The 13,469-nt window shown below is 47.4% G+C and overlaps 2 protein-coding genes across 2 annotated transcripts in view; both read left to right on the forward strand.

Moving 5' to 3' along the window:
• LOC144094891 (serine protease 33-like) overlaps window positions 1-1,983 on the forward strand; it is a 59,718-nt gene extending 57,735 nt beyond the window's left edge. The window contains exon 7 of the mRNA XM_077628759.1: window positions 1,300-1,983. Coding sequence (XP_077484885.1) covers window positions 1,300-1,473 — 174 coding nt within the window. The 3' untranslated portion in view covers window positions 1,474-1,983. The remainder of the gene's footprint in view (window positions 1-1,299) is intronic.
• A 7,339-nt stretch (window positions 1,984-9,322) lies between these two features.
• The window catches only part of LOC144094892 (uncharacterized), a 55,786-nt gene continuing 51,639 nt past the window's right edge, over window positions 9,323-13,469 (forward strand). The window contains exon 1 of the mRNA XM_077628761.1: window positions 9,323-9,470. The gene's annotated coding sequence lies outside the window, so the exon portion shown is untranslated. The remainder of the gene's footprint in view (window positions 9,471-13,469) is intronic.

Raw genomic sequence — 13,469 nt, forward strand, 5'->3', positions numbered from 1 at the left:
AGGACCATTCCAAGAGCCAAAAATACCGCAAATAAAAAAGGAATGTAATCTTTGATGCGAACAAAATAGCTCCATGCCAAATCCTGTGAAAGATGCCAACTGCAGCTTTTTGGCAGCTGACGGAGGCATCAGTAGAAAGCACCGTATGATGGAGGTATTCCTCTATGTGATCAGAAAGAAGACCGTTTAAAATGTTTGCGCGCATGTGTTTCGCATGAGATGGGAAAATGTGGTCAAAATGAAATTCCACTGCTGCCGGCGTGTCATCAACCCACTGCAAAGAACTGAGATCAAGAACAGTCGGTGTAAAAAATTCTGCCTTAACGTAATTTGTGGCATTTGATAACGCGGCCAATGCTAAGAAAAGAATAAGGCCAACTGAGACTCAAAAATAGGAGTACTGACATCAGCCACTGGCTCCAACGACCTGGGGAAAGTTCGCACCGTGAGTATTTGAAAGCGGAGTTTAGATCAGGGATACGGGCTTCCAGGTAAAGCAGGGCGTTTGAAACTGATTTTGGGAGACCAAGGGAAAGACGTAGAGCGCGCCTTTCCGAGAAGATTCAGGTTGAATCTAGTAGACATGCTTTGGTCAACGTAAAGGACGTTCTACCAACAGAAAAATATCCCAGCGTGTTTTACAGCATTCCCTGCTCCAACTGCGACTGCGTCTACATTGCGAAACTAGTAACATCGAAAGGCACCTAAATATCACAAAAACGACGTTAAAACCAGGAAAGTTAATTCCACTGCTATCGCCGAATACTGCATATCGAAACAGCACATTATGGAATTGGGCAAGGGAGAAGTTCTTGCAGCAGAAAAGAAATTCCCTCGCCTTCACCTAGAATCTTTCATTATACAAACGACCGGTCACACCTTGAACCTAAACTACGGAAATCTGACAACCGCTTACGCACGCTTCCTGCGCCCCCTTTGCAAGCATACATAAGCCCGCGCACCCGCTTCTCGCTCTTTATTGTGAACAGGGCTCCCGTACGGGAGCCGGAACGTCTTTTGTGTGTTCTTTTGTTTGTTATGGCCGGCGTCTTCAATGTCACGTTTTATGATTCACCCTGACCAGACAAGTTTTCGTCAAACTCTTGATTTCATAAACAATATAGTAATGGGCTGCGTGCCGGGGTAGTAATCCGACGAGGTCATTTCGCTTTAAACACACTTTGGTGGTAATTCCCACCGTGTTTCCTCTACATCAGTAGTTGACTTCCGTATCCCAGCGCTCAAATTACTCTGCACCGTGGTTCTCGTTCGGTGTACTGATGCTGCGGTTCAATGCAGGGCGACTCTGGTGGCTCACTGATGATTCTGCATGATGACCGCTGGTACTCCGTAGGCATCATCTCGTACGGCGTGGGCTGTGCCACTCCCGGCGTGCCAGGCATCTACACGGACGTCACCAAATACGTGCCGTGGCTCCGGCGCCAGCTACAAGCCAAGCGCCAAGGACTATAGTGATACGCCACTGCACATGCTGGGGCATCTCAAAGAGGGATATACCCCCAGAATTCGTCTTGTTCTTTTCGTTTAAAGTAGCTTCAGCTCTACATTCCTTTTGCTAATGCTCTCACACTATTCCTCGGACCACGGGATACAAACGCGGAGCCCAACGAAGGTTCCGGACACACTCAATCATTGCCAGTGCGGCGCAGCCGCATCTTTGCAGGAGGTGACGTAGTAGGGGTACCCTTTGGCGTGAAAGATGCTTTGTATACTTCGGGCCCCGACTCCGCCACAGCGACCAGTAGCTTCAGCGCTAATGTGCTTTGAAGCACACTCATACCCACGGGCCAGAAGGATGGTTGTCCGCTTCACCTACCTCCACATTCCCGAACAGAAGCATGCGCTCCCTAAAAATGAAGGACTGCTGACCCCATAGAGCCATATTGGGGAGAATTTAGCGTCTAATGTCAAATAAAGCCTTTAATAGTGCATACCTCGGCGCCCAACTTCATGTGATGGAGGGCCGAGCCCCGTCATGGTGTGGCAGCAGCTGATCAGCCGCAGTATACAGCCCCAAATTTTCACTCACGCGCAGTGTGTTCTATTCCGAACGTGAAGGAGCTCTTCAGCGCATTGTGAAGTGTTCGTGAAACAGAATACTCAGAAATCAAAAACAAGGCATGAATACTCGCATCATTAAAGTTCGCTCTGCCGGGCCTTCTAAGTGGCAGTGAGGGGCTGTGCCACGGCTCAAAAACCATGCGGTCCAACTCAAGAAAATCAAACTCAAGGTCCAATTAAATAGAAAATGCCTGCTCAGTAATGTCACTCCATGTTTCATGGCGGAGTTTGTGTTCAGCCTTTGAGGTGGATACCAAACCCGAGCAAAATCTTCCGTTGTGTGTTCACTTGTCGTTGTTGTTGTTGTTGTTAGCCTATCAAAAGATGGCACATAGCCACACTGGGGGATCGGCCAAGAATCGGGTGGCTATTCACCTGAACGCAGTTAACAAAAAGGAAAAGCACGTGGGAGCGCAACACCGGTGAATTCTTCGTCATGAACAGAAAAGGGATGAGAGTTTTGATTTCAAATTATTATAATAATAATAAAGAGAGGGATTAAATAATAATGAGTTGGTCAAAATGTAATATTTGATAGAAAAGAATAGTTTGAAACACTTAGCAAGGCAGTCGGTGAGGTTCTATCAGGAAATTTAGAACAGCGGTACAAACAGATCTGTGGCTGAACCCAGATGTGGTGGCGCCAAATGATAGCAAGAGCGGGCTGCTCAAACTAAGGCCCAGATGCTGCAAGGGCCCCTCCAGCAAACTTTTTCTCAGAGAGTTGAATCGGCGACAATACAGCCAAAAATGTTCTATAGATTCAGGCTCACGGCAAAATGCACAAAGGGGAGAGAGCGCCAAACCCGACTTGTGTAAATAGAAATTTAGAGGGGGGATGCGGCAGCGCAGCCTCGTCAGTGATACTTCAAGCTGCCGAGAGCAACAATTTTTCCTGTTCCAATAATATTTAAGGTGCTCATAATCCGCCGATGTTAAAAGTGATCTGTCTTGCGTGCTTAAAAACGCACGTCGCCGAAATCTAGATGCTGTAATATAGGCTGTAGTCGGGATGATTGGCAACACGGGGCCGCTGAGGGAAGCCTTTGCGAGATTGTCAGCAATCTCATTTACTGTCACACTGCTGCGACCGGGAACCCACACTAAATGAACAAGGCTCAAATGCGCAGGAAGTAGGGATAAGAAAGTTGTTAAAATGGGACCGTCAACATGTGCAGCGAGGGACAAACACAAAGATAAAGAATCAGTAATTACTGCAACTGCTGTAATAGAGGGGTCTAGCTTGCGTAGAGCAAGTACAACTGCTAGAAACTCTCCTTGAAAAATAGGGGTGAAATCTGGAAGGCGCAGTGAAAAAGACCAGTCTAAATGCAAGCAAAATATTCCCACACCTGCTTTTTCATTGCATTGCGATGCGTCAGTGGCTATTGCTATATCTGTAGGTAGGGTCCTCAGATGATCTTCTAGAAGACCATTTAGAATACTCGGTGGCAAAAGTTTTGCATTTTTTGGAAATATGTCGTCGAAAACAATGTGAATAGCGGGTCCATTGCGAAGCGCAGGAAGGATATCATAAATGTTTGCATCTAAAGGCTGAAGTAATCTTTGCACAAACACTACCTGAGGGGAATTGAAACGAGACCAGGGGACACCAAAAAAGGAGGTCGGCTGAGAACAGAAAATGCTTTGGGAACGGTGGAAATGGGATTCATAGATCCTGAGGTAAGTTTGCACAGTTAAAAATTGAAGTCGTGATAAGAGAGACGGAATGCGGGCTTCAAGGTACAGCACATTGATAGCCACAAATTTTGGAAGGCCGAGGCACATGCGATGTGCTTCTCTCTCTAAAAGGACGAGAGGACGAAGTTTATATGTAGCCGAGCCTGAAACAACACTGATCCAAATTCTAAAATTGGCCTGACATACACAGTGTAGATCATTAATAGCGCATCTCCGCGCATGCCGTACCAGTGATGGCAAAATCTCCATAACATGCCCACGGCACGAGCCCCTTTCGCCGCGACATGGTCAATGTGAGGTCGCCAGGTGAGTTTGTTGTCATAAATGACCCCTAGGTATTTTAGGGATTGAACCTGCGGTATTATTTTTAACTGGCAAGTGAGAGAGACCACCACAGGAGTGAATAGAGGAAAAACAAGAGTGGCGCACTTGCCAACATTTAACTTCAGGTGTAATGCGCTCAACCAGTGCTCAACTGTATTCAAATATGACTGCAACAGACCATACAGAGAATGTATATCCGGCGCAGCAGCAAAAAACGCAATGTCGTCCGCATAGACGTAAGTGCGTACATGGCGGTGGAGAGGAATTGAGCTCAAGAGAATATTAAAGAGCACAGGAGAAAGAACAGCTCCTTGCGGTACACCTCGCGTTTGTCTGTACCTCTCTGAATAAACACCATTATGGACGCAAAAGAATTCCCTGTTATAAAGAAATGCAGATATCCATGCAACTATATAATCTGGAAATTGAAGAGACTGTAGCCTATGTATCAGGATGGAGTGTTCTACACTATCGTAAGCTTTGGCGACGTCTAACGTAACCAAAGCCGCGACCAGGCGTTGACGACGAGCAAGGAGAATTCTGTTCTCAAGATCAGCATGTACATTCCATATCGAACACCATGGCCGGAAACCGAGTTGGCACGGGCTGAGTATAGTTTTGCGGTCCACAATGGCTGACACCCGAATTAGTAACACCCTTTCTATCGACTTTACCACGTTTGATGTTAAATAAATTGGCCTAATATTATCCAATTCATAGCCTCCGCCCTGATTTTTAAGTAAAGGGATCACCTTGGACAGCTTCCACTCAGAAGGTATCCAAGCGTCTTTGAGAGAGTAGTTTATTAGGTGCAATAAGGAGTTGGGAGACTCTTCAAATAGAATCTTGAGCATCTTTGTTGTAACACCATCAGGACCAGGAGCAGCAGCTGGCAATCTCTGGACAACTTGTGAAAGTTCTGATAGATTTACATGTGAGGAATTATCATTTGGCACGACTGGTGCAAACAACAATGGGCGCAAAGGTATTAAAGACGAGAACCGCTTTTGCAGGCCTGTGGCAATTAATTCAACCGCCTGGATAGGTTCTTCAGGTGACATAACTAATGACTGAAAATTATGAGAGGACATGAGCTGTTTCCTAGACGGTAGAAAACCGAATAGTGCACGTCGGTTGCCCGCCTTTGAAAGATAATCGAAATGTTCTAAGTCATATTTTTCCTTCGCGCGAGAAACTGTGCGTTTAAAGGTGGCTGCAATAAATTTATAATCACTCCAGTTATTCGGGCATTGGTTATGAAGAAGCTTTTTTCATGCTGCCTTCCTCCGCCTGTAATCTCTCGTACAGTCCGCATTCCACCAGTTAAAATTCCCTTTTGTTGGCCTCACCAGCAGCTCCGACTTTTTACGGCTTTCCTCTATAGCCAGACATATGCTTGCTGACTGGTGGACCTCGGCGATGTTAGACACTGAAGCAAGGGCAGAGCGCAACGCCGTCTGAAATCTGTCATAATTTACATGTGACCGCACCTGAGAAGACGCCGGAGTAACACGACATATGATATCAAAATGAATGGGTATATAGTCACTTGAGGTGCCGCTATCAACAGTCGACCAATTCGTTACGCCAATTCCAGGACTAATGAACGTGAGATCTAAAACAGATTGTGTGAGCGAAGATAAGTGGCCGATCCTGAATTTGAGCACATCAGGTTGTGATCAGAAACCCAGTCCCAAAGGAGCTTGCCGTGTGTATTAGTCCTAAAACCCCAAGACACATGGTGAGAATTGAAGTCCCCAGCCACGAGAACTGGGTTTTTACAGTTAGCGAGTAACAAGTCCAGAGGTCTAACATCCTGGACTTCATTGGGGAAATAACAATTTGCTATTGAAAATGGATAGCACCCAGAAAGTGCAAAGTCTAGTGCCAAAATCTCACAGTCAGGAGACATTTGTTGAAAAGATACCATAGCCCTGTGGCAAAATTTTGAAGAGACTAAAGTTTGTAAACCCCCGCCTCTTGACTGGCGGTCTAGGCGAAATGAACGGTTATTTTTTATATCAAAATGTTTGTCGGTTGAAAGCCACGTTTCTTGAAGAATTATGACATCCGGATTAAGCTGGATAGAAATGCAGTGTAAATCTGTGGAAGCGGAAAGAATACAGCGACAGTTCCACTGCAGAACTCGCAACGACGCTATGGTTGCGAAAGTCTAGCAGCAGCAACTGCCTGCTCCAAAATGGTATCCTTGGGTTTAGTGCCAAGCTGCTGCTTCTTTGATTTGGGCTGGGTGCCGAGAGAAGACAACGAATGAAACATGGGGGACCCGCTGCGCTTAAGAAGCCGCGCATCAGGCTCCACCATCCCGGAATCATAAATTATACCAACATCCCTCGAAGTACCCGAGGTAGGTATAGCGGAAGGGGCAGAGGTTTGTTCCTGGGGTTGTGATGCTACTGGAATTGGAGACCAGATAAGAGGAGAGGGAATTGCTGTCGAAAGAGGTGCCAAACTGGCCTGCACGGCATGTGTAAGCTGAGTCGCTAGAACGTTTGTAAGGCACTCCGACACTCTTGCGACAATCTTTTCTACCATTTTAGACATCGAAGCCTCCACGGCAGCCGCAATTGCCTGGGACAGTGTTGAGTCTAACATGACACCTTGCCGAGCGGTCACACCGGCATAACCGTGGGCACGTTCTTTGACCTCTGTAATAGCGTCACGGCGCGAACAGCGTTTCCTGTCAATTATCTCCAGAATTTTGATTTCCTGAGCTCGAGAAGGACAATTTGAGGAGTTTGCAGAGTGAGCACCACCGCAAAGGCAACACTTCTCATTCTTCTCACTGCAGTTGCTCTTTGAATGACCGTCCCCACAGTTGCAACACCTCAAGTTGGATTTGCAACCGCCGGCGCTATGTCCATAGCGCCAGCAGTTGTTAAACTGCAGAGGCCGAGATGATAACGGGTCTACCCGAAAAATTAGAGGCCATGCCTTGATTTCAGAGGGGTAGGAAGTGCCGGCAAAGGTAGCAATCACTGATTCAGTGGGCATCCGCAAGTTGTTTACATCACGGCTACAGCGGTGCACAGCAACAACAACTGCAGCCGACAGAAGCTCGAGTCTCTGCCGGAGACAGGGAAGAGTCTACGCCTCGTACAATACATTTCGTGCACGCCAGATGTGAAGGGATGAAGGAACTTACCCGAAGGGAGGCAAAGGATGAGGAGTTTAGTAAATCTCTTACACAGGCGAAGTCTGGCGATCTGCACAGAATCCCGCCGCGTCCAAACTGGCGTACATCTGAGATTGACTCATAATGAGAAGTCGCCGACTGGAGAGCAGCCCGAACAGCACCAGGGTTGTTCATCTTGATTGCACCACCATCCTTAGGCACCAGCGCGACAAGGTTACTGCCGACACCACTGCGCAAAAAAGCTTCCAACGGCAGGAGATCAGTGGACAGAGAAGCCGACCAGAGGGAGCTCCCCTGGCCGGGAGACTGGGTGGACATAGCCCGGGCTTACCGCCTTACCGCGCAAAGACGCAGAGAGAAAATTTCACAGCCAGACACCCGAAATTTAGCCGATCGTTCCCAGCAGAGCAGAGCTTCCAGGAGATTCGGAACGGTCTCCTGTGGTCAATGGCGTCGTTTCTCTGGCCGCCAACGCCTAGACGACTGGCCTTGCGCGAGCGCTCCAACCCGCGGCACTGTCCACTCGTCGTCGCCATATTCAACGTAGCACAAATCCGTGCTTTCGCACTGATTTGAATGTAGTAAACAATGTCGGTTTTTTCTAGCGTATTTACACGCAAGCGTTGGAGATTTCGCTCGGTTGTCGCGTGGCATTATGGCCGAGATTTATCGCTCTAGTAGTCGAACGAATCAGCAGTTCACTAGCCGTGAAAATGGAATGATAGTGATATCGTAAATACTTGCTTGAGGCACTATAATGCGTTTTCAAGCATCCGGCAGTGACCTCGTGTGAGCAACGTTGAAGGTCGTTATGCAACCGGTGAAGTGGGTCGTTTGTTCAATGTAACGAAAATTTGGAAGTGCAAACCACGTTACAAGGGCCTCGTAGCTCCACGCAGAATTCACAGTAGTACTTTTCAGTGTTTCATTTTGTTTGCATTTCATCTCGTTGACGCGTCAGTCGCAACAAAAGCGGCAGGAATTGTGGAAGCGAACGACCAATCGCAGGCACGGCTGGTGCAGACGTCGCCTCCTCATCCAGTCCGGTCGTGGCCATACGCATCCAGTTTGTCATAAAACTACTGCGACTTCTTTCTCAATATAAAAGTAGCGGCAATGAATGTCGTAAGCAATGCGAATCATTTTCTGTGCTCCTCCATTCGTCGAAGCTGGCGCCTATCCACCACTGCAGCAAGGGCAGGAAGCCCGTTTATGCAAGTCGGTGTCACAATAGGGATGTTTCCGCACTACTAGCATGACGTAGTTTTCCAGCTACTAATGACAGAAGAACAAATGTAACGTTATAAGCCAAGGCAATAACAAGTTATCTCTCCTGAAAGTCAACGTAGGTTACAAAGGAGATAAGCTGACGAACAAGCCTACCATATCATAGTCAGAGGCGAATGCCGTATCTGAAAAGGATCTTATGGCATTTCATTATGCGCTTCATGTTGGCGGCGATTTAGTGCTCAGTAAGAGTGCTTTTGGCACTCTAGACATGCCTTCAGAGCAAAGCCACATTGACGCTTTGGGACTTGACCGCTCCACGCTTAAATACCATCAGTCGCTTACGCGCACTTCCATATCAAAAAACCATAGATTCACCTGGCTGAGCTCTGCAACGATAGCAGTCTTCAGATGCATAGGGTTCGGAGGATTTTCAAAGAAACTAGCCGTTGCGCACGCAGTTTTTATACAGTGAAACATTTAGTATTGCTGCTGCAAGGCCAAAATAAGCTAAATAATTCGGGTATCCCAGCTTCGCGCCCCGGGTGAGAAAAATCCATCGTCATCAGTATCTGCCCTCGATATTGTATGCCCAGGTTAACACTTGCGTGCCCGTAAAACACGGCTTCACAAGCTATGTTGCGCTCGCTGATAATTTCTCCCTCACTAACCAAGCGCGAAGTGCGGTAACCGACCAGCGAGGACGCAAGGCGCCCATTTCAAAGAAGGCGGTCCGAATCCGCTTATTTTCTGTTATCGGCCAGGAAGAAGAAGATGAATTGCCGTGAGCGGTGCGCGTGGGCTGTGGCGCTGAATAAGCTCGCGGGTTTTTCTGAACGACCCGCCAAATCTGCGGCGAACAGTGCCCGGGCCAAAAACAACTGTCGGGTGAGATACGTCCATCGCTTCGCCGCCTCGTCAAGGGTCGACCTGCTCCTTAAATCCGGCTGCACTGTTCTCACGTCCGGGGAGCCTACAGGTAAGCTACCACGTTGTTCTGTTCGTGAAGCTCAAGTTCCTGCCACGATCAAGGTTATTTGAGGGAAGCTGCGCCAGTGTAGTTACCAGCCTCGTTCATCCGGTTAGTTTTAAAAGGGTACTGATGGTGCTGGACGCATTCCGGCAGTCAGGTGAATGTGTTCCAAATGGGGAAGGTGGCTCAGCTTGGCTGCCCACCTGAAAAAAGGATAAACAGAGGCAACTGCATGCTTTTAAAGGGCTGGCCCGCATGTCTGGATATAAATAAGCAAGCGTAGATGATAGATTTGCTGTCACGAACCCAGAGGGGAAAGTGCTGAATCTCAGAACAGATGTACCTCTAAGGAACCTAAGCAACCTTCATATGAGTGCCCCGTGGTTCGACCCCATGTCATTGATTCAGTCTCAGCGAAACGTTGGTGGCGGCAAGGGATGGCTGAATAATTAAAAACCGCTGCGGTCATTCACCCGGCCCGAGCACAATATCAACCTAATAGTCTCCGGTTTTACAGCTATCAACTGGGGTCTGTGGGCGCTCCAGGTCAAGGATGCGCAGTGGTGGAATATAGGCTTCGAAATCTTAGCCATGCCTTCGACTTACTCAGAACCTCGACAACAGGAATCACTTCAGAGGCACAAGCCGACATGTTCCGCAAACTGCCGGGCACACCTTGCACTTGGCAGTTAAAACTGTCGTCGTTAACGCCACTGTTGCGAAATTTGAGATCGACAGGGTGCGCAAGCAACAAGGGAATGTGTACAACCTGAGGCCCGTATTTTTAAACGTCTCGCTTTGTTTTCGTCCTCTGCAATTGGCCGCTGCCACTGGTGACGTAAACAATGCGTGATGAGGTCACACTAGCCTTGGCAGAAATGCGCCCATGAAGTCATTTCCCTGCATGAAAGAGCACCACGCCCATGCTGCACTGGCGGATCGGCGCCGAAAACAACTAAAGACAGCGCGCGACTACGCTTTTGATATACGTGACAAGATTTTTCGGCGCTCGTTTCGCCTAGGGTGGTAGTACATTGCGAGGTCCCTGCAGCCGGATTAGATGCGGCGACGTCGCACCTAGTCCGGCCTTGCCTCTTATTGATCGTTTGCTTCCCCGCCTACTGCTGCTTTTGACACGGTCGAGGCCATGGCGAAACGAAAGGAAACGAGACGAAATCACGTAAAATGCGTCTCTCCTGCTGGCTCATTTCTAAAATGATTTCCACCGTCACTTGGTTCTTTTTTTCTGCCTCTTCGACAAGATTCAGTGTAGTTATTGGTTTTGCCTTTTTATACTAATATTGTCCTAGGCAGTGAGTATATCAAGTATGCATGCAGGACTTTCTTATTTTAGAACATAAAATAATGGTACACTCAGATGGAAACGAAACACGATGCTTGGTTACGGAATAGAGTGTGCTAGAAATCAGCAGACAAGGAATTATACTTTATAGATATTTTTTGACGTCGTAACCGTCCAGCAATCATGACTACGCAATAATACGCTAACTTCTTAACCAGTGTTGTACGCACACTTTTATGGGCGCATTTGTACAGGGAGACGCATTTACGACTGAGAATATTGTATTTTGAAATTGTCCCGTCCCTCGAATTCTGTTTATGACAGCTACACCAAGAAGGACGGTTTGTCGCCGTTTAGAAGTCAATGGCGGAACAGCTTTGCCTCTGAGATTCGCGAAGAGAAAATCGTTGCTGGCACATGCATTTCAGTTTGGGAAATATGCAGATGATGACGGCACTTGTTATTTCGTTTCTTGGTCTTTTCTAGCTTGCAAAAGCTCCATTTTCGATGATAGGGGTATCTTCGTCATTATGTGCCGTCGTCTATACATAAAGGTCAACGCCAGTCACTCCTCACGGTCCCTTTAACCAGCCAAATATTTTTGGATTGATTTAGAAAAGCTCCATGCATTAGAAAGCAGCCGCCCTTCACAGTGACCGCTGTAAAGCCCGGCTACCCGGTGTCGTCGTTGTCGATGTCGTGGTAATTACAACGAGCGTGAGGAGGAAAGGGGAGCGGATAAGAAATGAAAGATTCGGTGAGCAGCGGTGCTCGGGACACTCTTGTGGTGAAGTGACGTCAGAAGGACAAAGACAGCAGGTGTAGGTGCATACGAACCCGTGGTCTCAGCATGTCGCGTGATTTGCTCCACCAACTCAGCAGCGGCGTTTATTTCGGCAAACAATGGCCGCGGTTTAGTTTTCACTGACTCACTTTGAGACCTAAAAAACTGAGGGTCTGCCACGGGTAAAGAACGAAATTACAATTCAGCACTACCTGCGCTCGAAGTCAGCGTGCATCAGTGTGGTTTTTTGTCTCCTGTACTGTAACACTCACGATTTTTACCAGCTGTCGGTGGCTTCTTTCGGACGTGACGCAACCAGCACCTCCTCCACTATTTCTATCCGCTCCCAGATTGCCGGAACCACACATAATTGAGCAAATGCGTTGCGTTGATGAGAGTGAAACGTTGCTTAAACAGTTCTCAATTTAAAAAAAAAAGCCTACTACTTTGTTCCACATTTTGGGTTGCTGCATTTCTATTTCGTATAACGAATGCATGAGTCATTGTCCTGACTGGGGAACATTATCGTCACAATGCCGCTGAATAACCGCAAAAAGAAAACAATCAGATGAGCTTTATATGGCATTATGAGTAATACTGGGTTCTCTTCCCGGTCCCCTCGTTACTCTCATTTCAGTAATAATTTATGAAGCAGTACATCCATTCATAGATCACGATAAAGGATCTGACTAGGTCGAAACGTCAGCTCTCATGCAGCCACTGTGCGACCATGGTGTAGAAGAGGCGTGCGTGATGGTTTTGGAAAATATCTATAGCGTTTGCGCAGTGAGCCTAGTTCTGAACATAAAAAATGATAAAATACCGATCAGGAAGGGTGTCAGGTAAGGTGACAAGATCTCTCTGGTATACTATTAACCTCGTGTTTGAAGGAAGGACTCCGAGAACTTTATTAACTGGGAATAAACGTTCAACCTTAACAACCTACGGTTAGCTGATGACATCGCCTTGCTAAGGAGCTCGTGTGCCAAACTGATAAACATTAACGAGCTCCTAGACAGGCAACAGAGAACGGTAGGTATAATAATTCGTGCGCAGAAAACTATAGTGTTCAACAGTCTCGAAACGACACAGTGGTTTACGATAGCCAGGAAAGCTTTGGAAGTGGTGAGCAAATGCACATGGAGAGATAGCGACCGCAGATCCAGACCACGAAAGTGAAATAACTGTGAGAATAGGAATGCGGTGGAGTCTATTTGGCACTCGCTTTCAAGTGACGAACAACAGTTTACCAGTATTTCTCAAGAGGACCGTATATAACAGCTGTGTTTTGCCGGTACTCCCTACGTGGCAGAAACGTGGAGGCTAACGAAAAGGGTTGAGCTTAAATTCAGGACAACGCAGCGAGCTATGGAAAGCGAAATGATAGCTTTCACATTAACAGAGTGGAAGAAAGCAGAGTGAACCGGATAGAAAACTGGAGTTAATGACATCCAAAGAATCCAGAAGAAAAAGGAAGGTTCATGTAATGCGATGACAAGATAACCATAGTCGTTAATGGTAACAGAGTGCATTCCAAGAGCGGTAAAGTGTAGCAGCAGGCGGAAGAAAGATAAACAAGTGGTCGAGATTGCGTTTGCGGAGTAGAGTGGCCACATCTGTTCCAGGACAGGGTAATTGGAGAGATATGGGAGAGGCATTTGTCCCGCAGTAGGCGTAGTGAGGCTGATAATAATGATGGTAATGATGAGAGGCCTTTGTCGTGCGCAGTGGGCGTAGCTAGGCTGATGGTGATATTGTCGCTTAGTGGTGACGGCAGTCGAAGCAGGAAGGATGTCAGCCAAAAGTTCTTTTAAAAGAAAACTGTTTATTGGGCTCACTTGCGCCCACAATGGACTGAATCACTCGACGGCTTAGCAACAAGCGTGCTCGGCGGACGCCGAACAGAAATGCCCGCCGC

Source organism: Amblyomma americanum, chromosome 6 (genome assembly GCF_052857255.1).
Source record: "Amblyomma americanum isolate KBUSLIRL-KWMA chromosome 6, ASM5285725v1, whole genome shotgun sequence".
Classification (NCBI taxonomy): Eukaryota; Metazoa; Arthropoda; class Arachnida; order Ixodida; family Ixodidae; genus Amblyomma; species Amblyomma americanum.